This window comes from Lolium perenne, chromosome 7 (genome assembly GCF_019359855.2).
Source record: "Lolium perenne isolate Kyuss_39 chromosome 7, Kyuss_2.0, whole genome shotgun sequence".
Taxonomy (NCBI): Eukaryota; Viridiplantae; Streptophyta; class Magnoliopsida; order Poales; family Poaceae; genus Lolium; species Lolium perenne.
In genome coordinates this window covers 118,336,919-118,357,449 of record NC_067250.2, presented here as the reverse complement: position 1 = coordinate 118,357,449, position 20,531 = coordinate 118,336,919, and the positions used below count along the sequence as shown (strand labels likewise).

General features: G+C 44.0%; 2 protein-coding genes across 8 annotated transcripts; one reads left to right on the top strand and one right to left on the bottom strand.

The window, feature by feature from the left end:
- The first annotated feature begins 3,145 nt into the window (after nucleotides 1–3,145).
- Nucleotides 3,146–10,263, top strand: LOC127323832 (uncharacterized). Of its 3 annotated transcripts, XM_051351943.2 has the most exons (5): nucleotides 3,146–3,961; nucleotides 5,515–5,701; nucleotides 5,772–7,700; nucleotides 9,047–9,148; nucleotides 9,233–10,263. In XM_051351943.2, exons 1-5 carry the CDS (start codon nucleotides 3,261–3,263, stop codon nucleotides 9,932–9,934), a joined length of 3,621 nt encoding a protein of 1,206 aa, XP_051207903.1. In that variant the 5' UTR covers nucleotides 3,146–3,260; the 3' UTR covers nucleotides 9,935–10,263. The 3 variants fall into 3 exon arrangements, with proteins under 3 accessions (XP_051207903.1, XP_051207902.1, XP_051207901.1); XM_051351942.2 differs by having other exon boundaries at nucleotides 5,787–7,700; nucleotides 9,047–10,263; XM_051351941.2 differs by having other exon boundaries at nucleotides 3,147–3,961; nucleotides 9,047–10,263.
- Nucleotides 10,264–10,944: 681 nt separating this feature from the next.
- Nucleotides 10,945–15,698, bottom strand: LOC127323932 (haloacid dehalogenase-like hydrolase domain-containing protein At4g39970). Of its 5 annotated transcripts, none has more exons than XM_051352038.2 (12): nucleotides 15,239–15,693; nucleotides 14,747–14,840; nucleotides 14,331–14,375; nucleotides 14,210–14,260; nucleotides 13,929–14,003; nucleotides 13,796–13,829; nucleotides 13,383–13,438; nucleotides 13,239–13,298; nucleotides 13,084–13,143; nucleotides 12,963–13,009; nucleotides 12,791–12,899; nucleotides 10,945–11,209 (listed from the first exon to the last, which is right to left on the bottom strand). In XM_051352038.2, exons 1-11 carry the CDS (start codon nucleotides 15,613–15,615, stop codon nucleotides 12,851–12,853), a joined length of 948 nt encoding a protein of 315 aa, XP_051207998.1. In that variant the 5' UTR covers nucleotides 15,616–15,693; the 3' UTR covers nucleotides 10,945–11,209; nucleotides 12,791–12,850. The 5 variants fall into 5 exon arrangements, with proteins under 5 accessions (XP_051207998.1, XP_051207997.1, XP_051207999.1 ...); XM_051352037.2 differs by lacking the exon at nucleotides 10,945–11,209 and adding an exon at nucleotides 11,831–12,377 and having other exon boundaries at nucleotides 15,239–15,692; XM_051352039.2 differs by lacking the exon at nucleotides 10,945–11,209 and having other exon boundaries at nucleotides 12,829–12,899; nucleotides 13,084–13,161; nucleotides 15,239–15,696.
- Nucleotides 15,699–20,531: the final 4,833 nt, after the last annotated feature.

Here is a 20,531-nt window from a genome sequence, read left to right as displayed (position 1 = left end):
GATGCACCCACTATTTAAAATCATATTTCAAAATGTTTGAAAATTCTGAAAAAATATCACGGTGTACATCCAAACATTCTATGTTCTCGCACAAAGTTTCACAGAAAATATTATTTTTTTGTGGCCAGTGTAAAAAAAAATTGACGACGCTCCAAAATAGCTTTTAACGAGACATTTTTTTTTATCTTTTTTACATAGTGCACACAAAATGTTTTTTAGTGCCAAACTTTTGTGAGCTAACATAGAATGTGAGGATGCACACTCAGGATTTTATTTCAATTTTTTTAATATTTTGAAATAAATTTAAAATACATTCTATATAATAGGTGCATCTAGACCTATGAGCCACAACACCATGTCATAGATTTAGCCATTCTTAGCCTAGGATGGTAAAAAATAGGTAAGGCAAGCCCATTTGTTTGGCTACTTGGTCATGTTATTCAAGATGACTGGACTCATCCATGTGAGACCGTGTCAAAAAACACCCTCAGCCACTTTAAGTCAAAAAAGAAAAGCTAACATGGGCAAGTTTGGCTATCAATATGGATCACAATATGGATATTTCTTATTTTGATTAAGTTGATACTTCCAAGGTCCAATAATCACCATAAATTGCTGCAGTAGGGAATATATTGTCATGACTGGTTTTCCCTATGATAGCAGATTATGTGATTGGTCAAAAGAATGTTAGAGTTCATTTTGATTTCTCGGATCACATAATTACTTAATGGTTAGATGAGAATGCAATTATTGTCAAATATAAGTTCTTGCGATTTCTCTTGAGACAATTATTAATTTTGGCATCCACAACATTTTTTTTGTGTTAGAATGCTAGTTATAAATGTTTCAGAGACCACAAGCAATAATATTTCCTTTTGGTTCTTGGGGAACTATTGACAGTTAATATTTTTCGTCTGTTATTTATTCCTCTCTACATATGTTAATTTTATAGTGAAAAAATCCTCATCATTTTGTTATGATATTTTCTCCTTTGATATTGGTTTCTACGCCATGTGTGCCGACATCTTCTAGCTTACAATTTATAATTACGCTTACTTTACATGCAAGTGTTCTGTCATTGAGGAGAACCAAAAAAAAATTGGTTTCTACACGGTGCATGATCATTTCACATGGGTTCTATCCATAACAATTTTTGTGTGTGTCTTTACTAGGAATGCATCTCACAATTTTTTTTTTATCATACACAACTGCAAGTCTTGTTGATAAATGAACACATTTGGTTTGATGGAAAATATGTTGTAATTATTGTCTTCATTCATATTTACTTACATGTTATAATTGTGCTCATCCTTCATCTGTCTTAATCGAAACATGAAAACAAAACGATTTTTTTACAAGATCTCCAACTGTCTCAGATCCAATTTCTTAGTGCACATATCTAAAATCGCGGTCTTGGCTACACAGAAAAGGGGACGAAGTAAACCGCGGGAGAAGGTGGCGGTGTACTGTGAGGTTTTAACCATGGCGTACGCTCGTACTGTGGTGACAGGTGACACCATGGTGCTCGAAGAGGATGAGAGAGACGGGGCAAAGAAAGAGAGATGTCATACTGCACCAACTAGATGGGAACGACAAAACGGGGGAGTACTTGTTTTAGGGGCATTTATGCAATCCACAATTTGAGAGGAAGGGGCACTAGATCTGACCATTCGCAGCTAATCTGACGTCTCTCATAGACATTTGCAGATGTGCAGAATCTGTGTATTTCCATCTGATACGTCTCCCAATTATTGTTTATGTTATGAGCATGGCCTTGAACATTCCATGCTAATGCACCAAATCTATCGAAGAGCCGCCGCATGGGAAAACTAATTTTCCGTTCAATCATGTCTTACTTTTTTCATACCATTCTTCAATCATCTCTTAGTAAGATCACCCCACAATTTATTTATAGGAAAATATAAGTTATTAAATTACATGAAAAATGTATTATGACATGCGTGATTTTAAATGTATGAACATATTTTTCATATGCATGATATTTTACTACATATGAAAAATATGTTTATTGAATATGATTTTCCATGTGATACACGGGCATTTATTATGAAATGCATGAATATTTAATTGAAACATGAAAATTCTTCGATAGGCGTGAAAATCAAATTGTGTGACACGTGCTATTTTCTTCTTATTAGACAAGCAAATATGATTTTCTAGATCAATATAAAGGAACCCATTACTATTTAATAGGTAGCTAGATACGACCTATGTTATTATGATAAAAAATGAAACTATGCTAAACCTAGCTTCTAAACACTTAGGTCGAGCGAGATCGGCTCCGCATACCCCTGACTACTATGACTTGGCTCATTTTGGCTGGGAAAACTGTCACACAACGTGCGTTTATGGGCGCTACCAATACAACCCATGCAAGGTAGTGTTTTCTTTTCTATTTTTTTTATAAAATATTCATGTTTCGAACAACTTTTAAATTTTGCTCCAAGTTTAAATTTGTTCAGATTTTGAAAATATTGAAGTTTAAAAAAATTGAAACATGAAAATTGTTTAGATTTGAAAACTTAAAATTTTGATAAAAATTCAGAAAAAAATTAAATTTGAAAATGTTCAAATTTAAAAATTGAAACCTCACGTAAAGCCAACAAAAAAAGGGAAAAAAAACCAGCAAAATCAGAATAAATCAATAAACCAAGAACCGAAAAAACCAGAAAAACCGAGAAAGACTGAAAGGAAACCACTATATAGTGCGCGGTAATGTTTAAATTTAAAAATTAAAATCTTACGAAAAAAAACTACTCGTAGCAAAAAAGAAAAACCCGTGAAAACTGAAGAAACCAGTAAAAACAAGGAGCGGCGGAACCGAGCCGCTATACAGTACGCGGTAATGGGCTGGCCCATCCGTCCGCTCGGGCTTCACGCGGGAGCGAATAGCACCGAGAGGTTTGACCCATCCCCTAAAATTCACGGCCCAGCCAAGCCTACGCGGCTCAAGTTTGTAGCCGCGCCTGTTTCCACATGACCTCATCAAGTGGCGCCGTGCGCCGCTCCGCTAAGATCCAACGGTCGCCCGGCCCCCCATGAAACACGACAATTTAGACTGGTTCAGTGGTCAGCGAGCAATGTCTTCCGTTCTCATCTCATCAACTGCGTAATCGCCGTGTAAAGAAAATAAGGAAACTGCCTAATCCCCCGCCCGTCTCCCCTCCCTTGGATCAGGCCAGCCCACCTCCGTCGCCGCCGCCGCCTGCCCGCGCCGCCGCCGCGTCGCGGCCGCGCCAATGGCGACGGAGCTGGTCCCCGTGGTGGACCTCCGCGCGCTCTCGCAGCCCGACCTGGACGCCCTCGCCGCCGCCTCCGCGCACGCGGTCGCCCCGGGGACCTGCCCCGACGCCGGCCCGCTCCCGCCCCTCAACATCGACCGCGCCGTCTTCAACGAGAGCGCCGGCTCCCGCAAGCAGACCTTCTCCCGCCACCGCCTCGCCACCGCCGCCTCCTCCTCCGCCGCCCTCCCCACCTCCCCCGCCCCGTCGGCAGGCAATGACCCCGAGAACCACCTCATCGCCCACCACCTCCGCCGCCTCTTCGCCCGCGACGGCCCCGCCCGCCCGCCTCCCTCCTCCTCCCCACCCCCACCCCAAACCCTAGCCGTACGCGAGCCCTCGCCCCCGCCGCCACCGTCCCCCGATCCCGACCGGGAGACGAGGAACTCCAAGGGCGTCTCCGTTGATCTGGTGCGGCTCGCGGGGCTCGAGGACCCGTACGGCGAGGAGCTGCAGAGACGAACGGCTGGGCTGATGTCGGAGCACGAGCTCATGGGGTTCATCACTGGCCTGGAAGGGAAGTGGGTGAGCCAGAGACACCGGAGGAAATTCGTGGACGCGGCCTTCTTCGGGGATCACCTCCCTAGTGGCTGGAACCTGCTACTCGGGCTCAAGCGCAAGCACAACCAAGTCTGGGTGCATTGCTTGCAATACGTGAGGTTTGCTGCTTTGACTTGTCATGATTTTTCCCTATAAATGATGATACCTTTTTATCCATAGATGGAATGCAACCATAACTTCTATTCTGTTACACTCTTTATGCTTCCTTCACTGTATATGGAATTATGGATAGATAGTGTACGCTGATTCATGCAAGGATGTGTGGTGGTTTTGGGTTTGTGAATATATTTTTAGCATAGTAGCGCTCTCAAATTTAACTTAGGCCTTAGCTTATCAGGCGTGGATGCTTTTATTTGAAAGCAAGGCTCGTTCGTTATACGTAGCTGTCAATACATGTGATGCATGTTTCCTGAATAGGAATGTGGTTTATGTGTTAATACTTGATAATACTGTTGCACAAGTGCATTGCAAATAAATAACCCCAAAGGAACACACACTGAGATGCTAGATACCTGAGTTTTCTGGTGTGCAGAGAAGACTGATGATTGGTCATGGTATATGAGCATTGGTCACCATTCATCCATGTTGTTTCAGCTTTCAAGATACAATCATTACCAGTTTATGGTATTAAATACACTTCTTTTGCTTTGCGCATTTATTTGCTATAGCCTTCAATGGATTCATATATGCACATCTTTGGCAGTACCACTACCTGACTGGTTTGTGTTGATGACGGTGTGTTAATATATTCATAGCTAGAGCATAAAGGTGTAACATTATGCTACATAGTTCCTATTTTAAGGACTTCAACATGGTACATGTTAGGGAAGTTTTGTTCTCACCTCTGGGTTCTCACTGATATGCGGGTTTAAACCTGTTAGTGAGACTGATAATGGATAAAAGAACTATGCCGCAGTGTAGTGGGAAAAATAGTACTCACATCCATGTAGTCCAAAATTAAAGTCTGCACAACAATTAGACCCAAAAAATGCAAGCTGTGTGACACAAAAGTGAGATCATTGGAACATTCTGTTGAATACGAATCCATTGATATGATTTTCATGTCACATAACCCACATTTTATTAGTCTATTTTCTTGTCAAACTTAAATCTTGGGGTGTGTGGGTGCACTACATTTTGCAACACAGGATCTACCTTTTATTTTGCGTGCTTTGCTTTTGCTCTCAGTAACACCGGACAACTGAGTATACCGGTGAGCTGAAACCTTTCCAAGATATTACCCCGTATGTAGTTATGTACTCGGATTTATACCACCGTTCTTTATTTGTTATGATAGGTTTGCTATACTAAGTTGAAGATTATTCTGCACCATTTAGTTGTTTAATTTAGCAAATTAACTAGTATTAGTTTTCTTCTTAAGGGCCAAGGCTACCTTTTGCTGTTAGAATCAGTGTCCCCCGTGTTGCTGGCTTTTCACATTGTTGATTGGTTGCTGGGAAGCCTAGTTGAGATAAGAAATGATTTCAGAAATATGCTTTGCTTTATGTACAATGTTTGTGCTGCTCAGTGAATGTATTTTTTAATGCTTTTGCCATTTTCGTCTAGGCAGTACAACTGTGCTTTGCATGTATCATCTAAATGTAGAAATCATATTTATCTAGCGTATCTAAATTACAAATCATATTTCCAGCCCAAGAGGACATCAATTTGGTACTTGCAGAGAAGTTTCTGTTCATCTTATGTCACTTCTTGGGTATCCAGAGGCCATAACGCTTCCTATTCAGCATAACAGCCCAAAACACTTGCGTGATGATGATGGTCATGATGATGGACATGATGATGGTCCTGATGATGGACACGAGGATGCTCATGATGATGTAAGTTTAAATTGTATTGCCACTTTATTTTGTAATGGAGTTTTCCTATTATAATTTATGTATCTGACAGGCTGTAGGTTTCCAGCAACAAGTTCACTCAAGTGTGGATAACCAAAATGCTTTGCCAGTTACCGCGGTTAACGTTTCCAGCCATTCTGGCAATTCAAATGATGATAAGGAAGATGGAAATAGAAATCCAGCAAATACTAACCAAAATGCTTTGCCAGTTACTGCGGTTAACTTTTCCAGCCATTCTGGCAATTCAAATGATGATAAGGAAGATGGAAATAGAAATCCAGCAAATACTTATCAGTGCGAAAAATGCAATTTAACTTTGCATGACCAAAGTGCCTATGATCAGCACCAGCTGTTGTTCCATAAAAAGAAGAGGGGTAAGAGACGCAAGAGGAGTAGCAAATATGGTGAGCCAATAGTAGGCAAAGATGGAAAATTTGAATGCCCTGTGTGTCACAAGAACTTTGAAGAGCAATCACGGTACTTCGGTCATGTTGGAGCCCATGCAAGGTATGAAGGGCTTACTCCTGAAGCTTTCTTAGATAAGATATTGTCAGGAAAGGCAGTCAACTACCCTGTGGGGGAGTTACAATTTACTCTCCAGGATCTTAGTGAATCAACTGAACCAAATGTCAAGACTCCGAGCGAAGCAGCATCTCTACATCAGAATTATTCAAAAGAACAAGGGCTCGATAGATCAAAAGTTAAAGAACTTTTTGGCATAAATTGTTCGGACAGTTTCAATAAGCCCAATGAAGCTTTGTGTAGACCTGAAGAGGTTACTCCTGTTACAGATGCTCGAAGTGCTTGCAAGTATGGAAACGATATGATGGATTATGCTGCTGTAACTATTCCAAAAGTAGCTCCTCAGTCCAATGATCAACTAAATGGTGGAATTAATGGCTTTGCTGTTTTTGGTAATCAGGCAGGAAGCTACCATGCTTTCAGACCTACTACCTTCGCAAGTGCTAATCACTGTTATGAGGACCAGATTGGTGATCGTAGCCTGCCTTCTTCGAAGCATGTTGAGTTCAGTAACACTATGAAAGCAAGAGATGTCAACCTTAATTCACGCCTAGACACAATATCTTTCCCGATTGCTGGTGTAAATAATGAAACATCAACTGCCCTTGATGAGGCTAATCAATCATCTATTACTGGGAAATGCTTCAGTGCCAGTTTAAATAATAATGACGGTGCATCTACTACATCATCCTGTTCTGGCTCAAACAATAAAGTACCTGGTTCCCTTGGCATGTCTACTGGATCATCTAATGCTGCCAGGTGCATCAGTGCTAGTTATGGTAATGATTCTGTTGCTAACATTTTTGGCAACAAGAACAGCACCATGGCATATCCATCTAATATGAACATGCGCCCTATCTCTCCTGTTGTGACTAATGTGGATTCTTTTGCTTCCCGCTCGGATCATTCAAAGAACAGTGACAAAGAGCGTGCATCCAACACCAAGGAACGAATGAATATCACGCAGCACAGAACAAGAAATGAAGCTGCATTCGGTATTGAAGGGTATGGGACTGATGTCTATACTGGTGATGTCACTGAAAGGAGTCTTGCCCAATTTAGTAACAACTTGAGTCACCTAAAGCCCAATATTCCAAGCAGCTGTGCATTACCTGAGTCAAACACTTTGACAGCCAGTAACTTTATGAAGGGAACTCATGTCCAGTGCATCAATGGTTCTTTTATTTATACAAGTGATGCCAACAACATGGAGGGTTCTTTTGTAAATAAATCCATCAGCAATAATGAACCAAAGGGGTCTGCACATGATGTGATGGGAAAGCCGAGTAACAATATGCAAAACTTCTACAATGGGACTGCTCCTAATTGCACCCCACCTGCAGTTAACACTAGTCAGAATGTCAATGGTGTAGTATCTATGCAGGGAAATTTTGGTTACATGTCCACTCTGGTCCATTCTGTTGGTGATGTTCCAAGGAGCAGTACAACCCAAGATCAGGTAAAATTACATGATTTTGCATGCTTACAGAACTCTTGCACTGTTCAGAAGTTTGATTTTTAGGGCATCGATAGTTAAATGGCAAACCTATGTTGATTTGATACCTATTCCCTCCATTCAAAATAAGTGAAGCAATAGAAATATGTTAAAAGTAAATGGATTAAAAGTTGGTTCATTTCTCTTGTGGTATGAGTTTGGTTCTGCATGGTTGAATGAGGAAATACATGTTGCGGTTTGCTTAACGTTTCAGAAATCCATTTATGTAAAGAATGGCCTTGTAGTTGATGTTAGTAGAACGGTAGAACCAGCCCAATAGAATATTTAGAGAATCATAAGACGCTAAATATTAATCTGGTGGGCTATACTGTTATACGATTTTGCTATAATGACCAAATGACCTGTTACTGCCATTTAGAGACGAGATATGCACACCTTTTGGCTGTGAAACATAATTTACTGTAAAACCAACCTTAAGCCTAATTAGTTAGATAAGAGATGACACCACATGTAATTACAGGATTAAACCCAGTTGAGCTGGTTTTGAGCCTGGTTCTAATTAGATGGTATTGACCCATGATAATGGTTAGATTATTAAGTACTGTGCTACAGGAATCAAATTTGCAACCTTGATAAGTTTACATGGGACCATACTGGTCAATTCAAATATCTATAGAGCTCCTTTGATTCATATGATTTGTGTAAGATTTAGATCCCATAGGAAAATTTCCTACACAACTTGTTTGATTCATAGGAACATATCCTATAGGAACTAATCCTATAGGAATCTTGTAGTGTAAATCCTATAGGAAAAAAACATTAGGTCATACCTCATGGAAAAATTCCTTTGCTACATCAAACATACTTCATCTTCCCATAGGATTCAAGATGGCATGACATCTCCATCCTATGATTTTCCCATTCCTATACTTTTCCTATCCTATGAATCAAAGGAACGTTTCACTTACGGGGAAGGGAAATTTTGTCAAGCAATTACTGTTCTATGATGCAGAAGATAAATACATTTTTCCCATATGCTACACAAATACAAGTAGAATACCTTGTTGATCTTCCAACATTTTTTATAAATACATTACATTCCTACACGTGGAATTGCATTATATATGCACACCAGGGTTCAACCCCTGTGACCGAGGCCAATTAAACATGCCGGTTATTGCGCAGATGCATTTTGATACTTCTAATTGTGCTGTTTTTTTTTGTTCTGGTTTTTCAAAATGTTGCTCAATATGACTCCATATTTTGTTTAATATCCCAGTTGTATTGTTTCTGTATTCCTTTCTTGCTGAATACCATGTGATAATGGATCTTTTTAATAATGAAAACAGTGTGATTTGCAACTTGGATTCGGTGGCCAGAAGCAGCACATATTCCCTGGTTATGGAGAGCTTAGATCGGCTGCATCTGGATCCCCTCAGCTTGGTGGCATGGCAAGAAATAATAATTTACCCACTGGATCTTCACAGTTTGGCAATATGGTCAGACCTAATTCTTTGCCTGTTGGATCCTCTCAGGTTGGGAGTCTGGCCAGTTCTAATTATGTGCAAAGTGGATCCTCTCAGATTGGGCGCATGGCTGGACCTAATTCTACACCTCCTGCCGAATCCTCTCAGTTTAGGCGCATGGCTGGACCTGATACAAGACCTCCTGCTGATTCCTCTCAGTTTTTGCACACGTCTGGGTCCAATTCTAGACCTCCTGCAGAATCTCAGTTTGGACGCGTGTCCAGACCTAATCCTGTACCTGCCGGAGAATCCTCTCTGTTTAGGCGCATGACCGGACCTGATTCTGGACCTCCTGCTGAATCCTCTCAGTTGTGGCACATGTCTGCACCCAATTCTAGACCTCCTGCTGAATCCTCTCAGTTTGGGCGCATTGCCGGACCTAATCCTGTACCTCCGAGCGAATCCTCTCAGTCTAGGAGCATGGCCAGGCAGAATTTTGTAAGGACTTCCGAGCCAACTTTAGTGTTGGGGAATGCGCCACAGATGGGAAGTGGCCCTCCGGTCCAATCAGGATGGGATCTGAACTTGTCAAGGATGGTCGGTGGAGGAGGCATGATAGCAGCACTATGCGTATGGTGCAACAGCCAGTTCCACCATTTTGGCTCAGTCGACGGACAGCAGGCTGATAACTATGGGCTCATTTGCCCGTCATGCAAGGAGAGGGTGGCTGCTCAGCGCAATATGCCCAATAATGGCTCGTGGCAACCCTGAGCCAGGCGATGCGGCCGTTTTCCGATCATCTTTGTTGGTGAATGTGAAGTATCTTTGTGCGTGGTTTTTGTTGATGTATCCAATGGGGGAAACCCACCTGCACTGAGCAGCCGGCAGAGCTGAGCAGGCTATCTCTAGGAATGATGTTTGTATTCGGTAGGCTCCGTCTTCTCTTAGAATGTGTAAAGAACAGTTTCAGCAGACCAATGTAGTTGTATTTTGTTAGAGCAGAAAGAGTGGAGTTATCTTAAACTTCATTACTTATCGTAACCGTGCGGCCCATGTAAGATTCTTGCAATTCCGGTAGTGAGAACAAAGTCTTCTAGTGCTGTAACAAGCTTCAGGGAATCTTTGAGGTTCAGTATAGAAAAACCTACTCGCATATAAGATGTTATTACAACCAATATACTTAAACATTGGCTGTAACAATATCTAATATTATAAGACGGAGACATTAGTTGCCTAGTTTTGTCAGACAAAATCTAGCGTTATACTGGTCTGCTTTTTTTTTTTTGCCTGTTGAGCTGTAGCTGCGATAGTTACGGTCTTTGTTCAACATAGTAACCTAGTTGTCGAGATCAGCTAGAGATCAGCCTGTAGCTGATCATTCAGGCACGGAGGCACGGAGCCGATCGATCCTCCGATGGGTATGGTTAGGCAATAAGCTTGTTCACGCATGTGTGCGTGTGATCGTGCGTGGGAGTGTGACTGCGCGGATGTGATGTTGCACCAAGAGCGCGAGGAGGCCAATGTTTACCGGATTTTTGTTTCCTTTTCATCCAAAGGTCTTGAAGAAAAATCCACTTGATTTTTCCGCAGGACTTCTCGAAATAAATTTTAAAAATTACTCATTCCATATTTTTCGGTGCAGCTCGTGAACGGTCTGATGTAGGGACTAGAACTCCTTCGAGGATGTTTCTGCCACGCATAAAAGCCGTTTCCGTTGGGCAAACCACATGATCACATGATTATTCTATTTGTTGCCACCATAGTGAAAATTTGAAACTCAATTTTAGGAGACAAATGTGAATGAATTGTTGAATATGTAGTCTTGTTACATTTTGGAAGCAAAGTAATTACCCCAAAATATACAGTGGTAGATCACCACCCAAATGCATGGAACAAATCCATCAAGTCATCCTTGATCATCCCCAAGAAAACCTAATAAAACAGCTGAAAATCCATCCGGCATGGGTGCCTTATTATGTTCTATTTTAGCGATAGCCTCCTTGACCTCATTTTCCGTAAATGTGGCAGTGAGTATTTCATCTTCTTCTGTGGAAAACCGAGGATTATTACTCTGCTCAAGTGGGCTAAAAAGATGTTTAATATACGGAAAAGTAACTATGCGCCCTTCTGAGTTAGCGCAACGCGCTTCCAGGGAAGCTTCTCACGGTGAGCCGCCCTGGGCCGCCACACTCTACCTCTGCTTCCGCTACCGCTTTACTCCCCGCCCCCACTCCTTTGTCTCTGCTCTTTTTTCCTCGAGATGCTGTTATACATCACCGAGCTCGCCATGGCAGAGCTCAGAGTTGGAAAACAAAAATGGGAGTTGCGCTGGGGAACGATGGGACATGGGGATGGACGACATGGACAACACTGGAGCTTGGTAGATCCGACAACGGCAGGGCTCTAGAAACAGGATTCATCATCGGCGAGCCCAGGTAGGCCAGGTCAGTGCTCCAACACAAGGTAGGTGATTTATGGGATTTTTTTATATCGTGCATACGTTCTTTTTGACATTTTTAAAACTCGTGTGCGTATTCCTGCAAACACATAGCAAACTGTCCTACTCCCTTTGTTCTGAACTATAAGATGTTTTGGATGTTTGAATGTGGACTACACATGGACTGAAATGAGAGAAGAGACATACTGAAATGCGTTAGATACATAAGGTTCAGAAAAAGTTAGAACATCTTATAATTCGGAACGGACTGATACTACATTTTGATCTCCCCATTGTGAACATTAAAAAGATACAGTACAATAGAATAGAATTGACTACACGAGGGAAAATCAAATAACCGTTTTTTAAAACTTACAACAGTACCGGTTCCAACAGTTGTATTTTTACTTTCTCTCAATAATGGTTTGCAGCAGTTGGGCGCCTGGTTGACCACTTGCTTGGTAGATTTGAAACATTCATGTGCGGAACAGCAGTCTGACCAATGATCTAAGTCATAATATCTGTTGATTAATAAAGTATAATGTTTTGTATATATGTATCTTCCAATCGACCGTTCAACATTTGTGTTCACCAGCTGTACCATCCACTTCAGCTGAAACAAAGGTTGAATCCGCCTTTATTTACAAACTACGTTGAGATTCCCAAAGAATGTACCAGAATGTCCTCACTTAATCTCCGTTCCCAAATATTTCAGTTGATCTGAAGATGCTAGGAGGCCAAACGAAGATGACTAATTATGAAACTTTGAATATTTACCTGAAAAGAATTGTAGACATATATAAGTTGATGATAGTTTTTTTGCAATAATGTTTTTCATCAGTGAACTTTCATGGGTTATGCTTCGCACTGGGTGCGACCCCATAGTGACGGCCCCACATGACAAGAACTTCTCACCACTTTCTCACAGAGAAATTCATCTACAGATGTACCACCTTTCCTTTTTTTTCCCTTTCCCCCACTTATGTAAGTGCATTAGAGTTTCCCGCTAACAAAATAGTATTGGGGCAAAAAGTTTACACATATCTAATCTAGCTTAAATGGAATAATTAGATTTTGCATAAACACATAACTGGAAATAAGCCCATAATCCCAGATTTACTGAAAGATGCAGAAGTCTCGCAAAATGTGCTGATACGAGTTCATGTCTAAGAAAGAGGATGGATACATACCATGGTGTATCTGCATGAAAAAATCAGTCAATGCTTTTCTTGAGGAAGCAAGAAACTTCACTATCCAGTGACGAGAGATTCTTGGAGTAGTAGCTTGAGGTCCTCAAGCCTGTAAAGAATTAACAGGTGTGGTTTATCTGACGAAAAAACTAAAGGAGAAGTCATTACCTACCTCGCATTACTAAGGTCTGGATAGGTTGCTATGGCATCCTTGAAATCCTACGGAAAATTCAGGAGATCAGCATGTGGCACTCTCACACTGAACAATAATTTGTAGTTAAGCTCGGTCTTACTTGGTTAGCAGTTGAAGGTGTATATGTTATTATACATGACATGCCTGCTCCTTTTGCTGCCTATCAAAAGAAAGACATCTATTGAGTTCAATTGTGTAGATTCAGTCAATTAAATAAAAAAATAGATGAATTAAATAAAAACTTGGAAGACCTACTTGTAGTCCAATGACACTGTCTTCTACTACAAGGCAGTTTTTGCTTTCCACACCTAATTTCTGGATCAAATAATGAAGTTTTAACATGACTAATTTATATAAAATCACAAGTTATACAATATCTGCTTCTCTTGCACTGACTACCTTTGCTGCTGTAACATATATTGATGGATCAGGTTTCTTCTGTTTAACATCATCACCTGCATTCAAACAATCAAGAATTCTGAATGATGCGGAGTGTCTTTTATAGCTTGCATTGCTATGAAATAACAAACAAGTGCATTTAAATAGAACCTGGATTTAGGAAAATTTAAGCCAAAACACATCTCAACCTTTTACTAGACTTTATATCTGTGATTATGTCACCAAGTTCTTTTTTCTTAGACCCTTTGAACCAATGAAATATTATAATTCAAGCAAGATAACAACTAGGATGACTGGTTCAAAAACTTTGCAAAGATAATCCTGCACCCTGCTTCACGTTTTAGTGCCAATTAACTTAAAAAAAAAACATGGTAAACATGATCAGAACGAAGGAAAAAGAATTAGAAGTATACCGGCAAGGAAGCAGTCCAGACCAGTGAATCGTTCCTATAAACCATATAATGGTGAGAAACATAAGCTCAACCGAGAAAATAAAGTTTCATGCCAGAGATATAAGAAACACAACATAAATCAGATGCAACTTACAAGTCCAATAAGGTTTTCAAGGCACAACACCACAGAACTTTTAGTTGCCGCAGAGCAAACGGCAAGCTTGATGCCCTACACCATTTTACCAAAGTCACCTCATTTTTTCTAAAGTTAGCCACCATATATGTGTAATATAATGGAAACATTATATAAGAATTCACCGAAGTTTGCATCACAAAAAATAGAACTCAATGAAGTATATTATGTTGCAAAGCATTTTACTGCAGGAGGAAAACACTAGCACAAAGCAGAACAAATCTTGCAGTAAGTTGTATTACCGCACCCCTAACTTCATCCATCAGCCGCAAAACACCAGGTCTTGGCTCCACCTAGAATACAGAGCTGAAAGTTAGTATGAGATGATGTGCCAGATATTCTCAACGTATACACTTCACTTACAGTTCCAGATTTGATTATTTCTTTGTATCTCTCAGTTTTCCAGTCCTACAAAAAGGTGACGACTTTTGTAAAACTCATGGTGTTATAAGATAATCAATTAACTATAATTGATATGACAATATATTTTTCATAAGTGGCGTGTTAAACTACAAGACATACAAATTGAAAGATGAATGAGAAAATAGATTGTTTGTGGGTTAAACATCACCTTCCAAATAATCTTATACTCCCTTTGTCCCATAATATAAAGATGTTGCTCCGTATTACAGCTAATATATGAGTTATCAGGTTGTAATAACATCTTATATTATGGGACAAAGGGATTATTGGACATGGTTCGAAAGATGTGTACTTCTACTAGGAAAAGGATAATTTGGGCCTACGAACTACGGACTAAAGGACATGAAAAAACATACCTGAATAATGTCAACTAATTTCTCCTTATCTGAGTCACTTGAAGGCGGCGTCTCGAATATCTTTGAAGAAGGCCACCCATTTTCCCCAAAGTACCTAACGAATTCAGACCAATTCAGAACCAATACTCACACACTGGCCGAGTAATTAAACGGCATGCGAACACTAGCATGCCCTGACTTCATGTGTTGACATGCAACATCAGTTATTCAGTTTCTAACAACTTGACACGTTAAGCGTTGAACACCAATCTACTGACCAACTGCATTCCATCACTACATATAAGCTTGTGTGGCCACTGGCCACTAGCCAGCATTGCAAGGATCAAGTTTGTGAACGGGGCATAGTTGCTTGGAAATTCCAGCAACAAATGGTGGGGGCTGACTGCTGAGTGCAAACTCAAACCCAGCACAATTGCCCGTGCGCTGCGCAGCCCTGCAGAGGCAGGTTGCCATATCCGAATGAAGCAATCGAGCTCGCGAACGGTCACGTACCATCGCATCTTGGGCTTCCCGCCGCCGATGCGGTTCTGGAGGATATCGTAGAAGGCCTCGTCCCAGTCCAGCGGCGCGTCGGCCGCGGGCGGGCAGCGGACACCGAAGTGCGCGAAGGCGTCGTTGTAGGCCTGCCGGTGGAGGTGCTCCGACTCCAGTATGACGCCGTCGCAGTCGAAGATCAGGGCGTCGAGCGACCGCGGCGGGGAAGCCGAGGCGGAGACGACGAGCGAGGACGACGCACGGCGGAGGCGGACCGAGGGGACGGTGGAGGGAGAGGAGCGGTGGCTGGAGAAGCTGCGGCGAGCTGGGGCGGCTGCGGTGGCCGGGGCGAAGGAGGCCGGGATGAAGAGGGAAGTGGAAGCCATTGGAGGCATCGGGTATTCGAAGGGAGATCAGGAGATGGAACGAATAGGCGCGAATGGTTCGAGATTGCCTGCTTATCTACCCTTGGTGTGACAGTGTCTCTCTTTCTTATCGCGGATGAGAGGAGGGAAACGGAGCAGATATGAAATGCTAAATTTCCATACGATAGATGAATCCCTTCGCGCCTTGTTTGGCACTAGAATATTTGTGAGGATTAGCGAGCATAATTTCACCAAACTCTAAATCCTCACTTATTTCTAAAATCATGTTTGGTACTCTAATCATGTTTGGTACTCCTCACTTAGTACTATAGTAGTGAGTGAGTTTAATCCCCGCCCATCTCCACTTTTTTTTTTCAAATGGCCGCGCCGACATGGGCAGCTTCAGTGTTACGGCGTGGACGGACAACCCGTCGTCCATCCCGCTGTCAAAGGAGATTTGGCTCGCGGAGCCCTTCCTCTTCAATGATGACGACGATGATCTGCTCCTCCCTCTCGATGCCCTCATTCCGGACGAGGTGGCCCTGCTCGACTACGAAGCAACCGTGCACATCATGCGCGTCGAGGACCTAGCGGCGCGCCCCATGTCCGTCGCCGGTGGCAGTGACAGGGAGCGGGATGCTGCAATGGCGGTGGTGCCAGTACCAGTGGTGGCAGCGCGGGTCCGTGCGCTGATCCGCGAGGCCCTCTTGGGCCTGCTCATGGCGCGGCTGGCTCCAGTCGGGATGCCTCCCGCCGGTGGCGCGGCGGTGTGGAGCGGCAGGTGGCGCTGGTGCCGGCCACCTCGGTGGCGTCGTGGGCCCCCTGCTGGTCCCGTCGATGTCGTGGTGGGGACAGTGGGACAACCCAGTGCTACAGTCCAAGCTGCCAAAGGTGGGCAGGTCTGCTCGCCCACCGGCAAAGCAAGTGTGGAGGAAGTTGTGGCCCTCCTTTATCCTGTCGTGGCCGGTCAAAAGTTGTAGCTGCTCTCTGTCGCTCCTTTGGCTGCGAGCGGGGTTTCTGCCGGCGGCAGCAGCAGCTCATCTCTGACGCCGGTGCCTTTTTGACCAAGGGCAGCAACAGGTGGACGTCGTTTGCTCTTTTTGCGGGAGAGTTCCCGCGCTCGAGGCTCTTCTTCAATCCACGAGCTGGGCCGGCCCAGGTGGCCCCCAGCCACTCCCGTCCTTTGGCCGGCTGATGGGCCTTGGTCACCCACTGGGCCTCTTTCCCCAGCTAGGTCGGTGGACTCCTTCGATTCCGACGTGGAAAATGCCAGGCCATCCTTTGGTAAGCCCATGTCGATGTTCACTGTTGTTCTCACCTCTCTGGAGCACTCGTGTGGGCTGGAGGAGGGTTAGATCGTGGAGCAGCCGGAGGATGGGGTGATCGTGGAGCAGCCAGCTCCCGTGCCCTCGGCACAAGCCTTGGCGCCGGCCAATACTCTCCCCCTCCCGCTGCTGCCGCTTGGCAAGTGACATCGGCGGCCTCCTCCTCCGATGACCTGCAGCTACGCCTCGCCTCCTTCTGCGATCGTTGCCGGTTACGTCGCCAGGCTCTCCTGCTGCGGCCTGTCCCCACGCCACGACAGAAGCGTCGTGCCCAACTGTCGTTGCCTATTTGACAATACCCCGGAGGAGGGATCCTCATGGAGGGGGAAGAAGTAGGGGCCATAGGGCGGAGAGCTTTCGAGACGGTGGTACGTGATTTATCCAGCTTCGGAACACCTGCTCGGGGACAGGGCCTACTGCTGCTTGTGTGGAATTATCTGGGCGCTTTCGCGTTGTTACAATGAGTTGTGGTTGTGCCTCTAGGGCTCCCAGGATCCGGCTTATAAAGGCACCCGGATCTAGGGTTCTACGGAGAGTCCTAGCCGAAATACAAGATGCCTAACTACGGAATATATATTGTCATGCACGTCAAGAATCCACCTAGATCTAACTTGCCGTCATGGATCCGGACACTTCATGGGCCTTCATGGATCCGACTCCTCACATAGGTCAGTATGGATCCGGCTCCTGTTCCTGGGTTGGACTTCCTCCATCTTCTATCAACAGCAATTGGGCCGCCTGGTGGGCCGTAAGCCACCACCACCATCTGTGGGCCACCCGGGCTTTCCAGATCTAGACCATGTCATTGGCATACCCATGAAGTATACCCACAACACCAGCCGTCTGTCGTCCACCGCAGTCGAAGGGTGGCGGGACGGTTCGCTGGAGATACCCCCGTCAAGAAGCAGCAGCAGCAGACCATCATGGTGCAGTTGGGGATCGCTCATGAGGGGGAGATAATCGATGACACGATATTCGATGCTTACCTCCGCTTCTTCGACAAGCCTGTGACAGATAAGGACCTGACTGTGTGTCTTGTTGGATAATTAGGCACAATTTCCATGATTAATTCCAGAATATTAAACATGACGGCAGTAACTACTAACATGTGAAACTCGAACATACTAGATGCAGTGATCAACATGAACAGTAGCAGAGCAAACAGTACAACATCCATCGCTAAACAGATCGAGATATGTCGCACGTACCGATCTGGTGGAGGTGGCGGTGGAGGTGTAGCAGATGATGTCGCAGCAGTAACGTTGTTGATGACAACGTTGTTGACGACAGGGACGACGGGTCGAAGTAGATGGCGTTGAAGATGACGGTAGGCAGCACCGCCCGACTTGGACGGAAGGCGACCCGTGATGAAGAGCTTGAGCAGTCGCGCAGAGCGCTTCCCAAAAACCTAATTCGCCCTCTCCCGTACAGGATCGCAAGGACGAGCGGTTCCGGAGACCTGCTCTCCCGTTCGCCGATGCACGTCGGCGCGCGGGATGGAGTAGGCTATGATGGCGGCGCAAGCAGAGAGAGGTGGAAACCCTAACTCGTGTATTAGATGCGTTTCTGCGGTAGCCGGGCATGAGATTATATAGGCTCGGGAAACCCTAGGCAACGTGGGCCACACCCACGTCGCACGAACGTTTCGAGTCGGTTACAGATAGCCCACGATCCGGGAGCGACCCGAACCGACTAACTGCGACGCGTCCGTCTAGGACTCTGTTCGTTTTCCTGAGCTCGGCTCGAGGCTCAATCCACTCACCACGAGCGCGGCGCGCGCGTCGTGACGTGTCGAGTCGAGTCGAGTCGAGACGAGCGAGCGAGGAGGAGGAGGAGCGCGCGCGTGTAGCACTCCTATTCTCACTCACTTACTAGTGGTGGAACAACCCACCTTATAAGGTGGTCTAACTTCCTCCCAACTTTCCATGTGGGACTAAACTTCCCACCTCTTGCCACTCCCTAGTGAGCTGCCACCAACTTGGGCTCAAACTCACAAGGCTGCCACTATGTGGGCTTTGAGATTTATAGGAAAAACTGAAATCTAATTTGGGCCACTAAAAGTGGGCCCAATATTTCAACAATCCCCCACCAGATCTCAAATCCCCATTTAGAGATTTACCAATACTCACTGCTTGTTTATATACCAGTGTTTCAGCGGAGACTGTTAAGTTGAACTTCCGCCTAGAACCTTAAGCTACATCCATTCACACTTGAACAATGGACTAAGCCTTGAATTGCAAGTTTTGCGTGAACAGGGTTTCACTCAAAGTCATGACCAGTACATGGCTGCCAGTAGCCTACCCCGCGGGTGAAGCATATGCGTCATACTTCGTGGTCTCTTCATGAGTTTACTAGAGATCACCCAAATCTCATAGATTGCGACGTTTAACAATCAGACTCATATAGGTGTGTTATTTCAAGAATGCTCTGTAGGACAACATCTTTGCTAATATAGCCAACATAAACACATTAAGGCTTGTTGCCAACCTGCCTTACAGCAATTGAGAGTTGTGCATCTTCACATAGAGAGGGTTACATAATACTCTCCTCAATTAAACCACTAGTTTGTTCTTTCCAGGTCCTAATTCACGGGATCTCCGATCACAAAGGTTGGGTTACCACTATGGTGTAACATCAACGGGTCTCAAACCCATCTCCCTCGATGCACTTTCTATCACATTACGTGATAGTCCCTTTGTAAAGGGATCTGCCAGGTTTTTGTCTGTTTGAATATATGTAACAGTTATTACTCCGGAGTTTCGCAATTTCCTGACAGACTTCAAACGTCTCTTAACGTGTCTTGATGACTTCGCGTTATCCTTAGAATTGTTCACTTTGACAATTACAGTTTGATTGTCACAATTCAAAAGGATTGCCGGAACAGTTTTTTCAACCACAGGCAAGTCCATCAAGAGCTCACGCAACCATTCTGATTCAACAGTGGTTGTGTCTAAAGCAGTAAGTTCTGCTTCCATAGTTGACCTCGTCAATATGGTTTGCTTGCAAGATCTCCATGATACTGCGCCACCTCCAAAGGTAAATACATACCCACTTGTGGCGTACAGATCAGCTACATCGAGATCCAATTCGAATCACTATATCCTTCAAGCACAAATGGGTGCCCTGAATAGTGACTCCCATAACTCATTGTACCACATAGGTAGCGCATGACCCTATCAAGTGCATGCCAATGATCGATACCGGGTTTGACATGAACCTACTCAACTTGCTAACAGCAAAAGAGATGTCGGGTCTAGTCGCGCTCGCTAAGTACATGAGTGAGCCAACGATCTGAGAATATCTCAATTGATCTATGGCAATCCTCCGGTTCTTGCGTAGTGTCACACTGGGATCATAAGGTGTTGAAGAAGACTTGCTATCAATATAGCCGAACCGGCTCAAAATCTTCTCAACATAATGGGATTGCGTTAGAGTAATCCCACTCTCGTTCTTAATCAGCTTGATGTTCATAATCACATCAGCTTCTCCCAGATCTTTCATATCAAAACTCTTTGACAAGAAAGACTTGACCTCGTGTATTACTCTCATGTTTGTACGAAAGATCAGAATATCATCCACATACAAACATAGTATAACACCTTCACCCCCACCATAGCGATA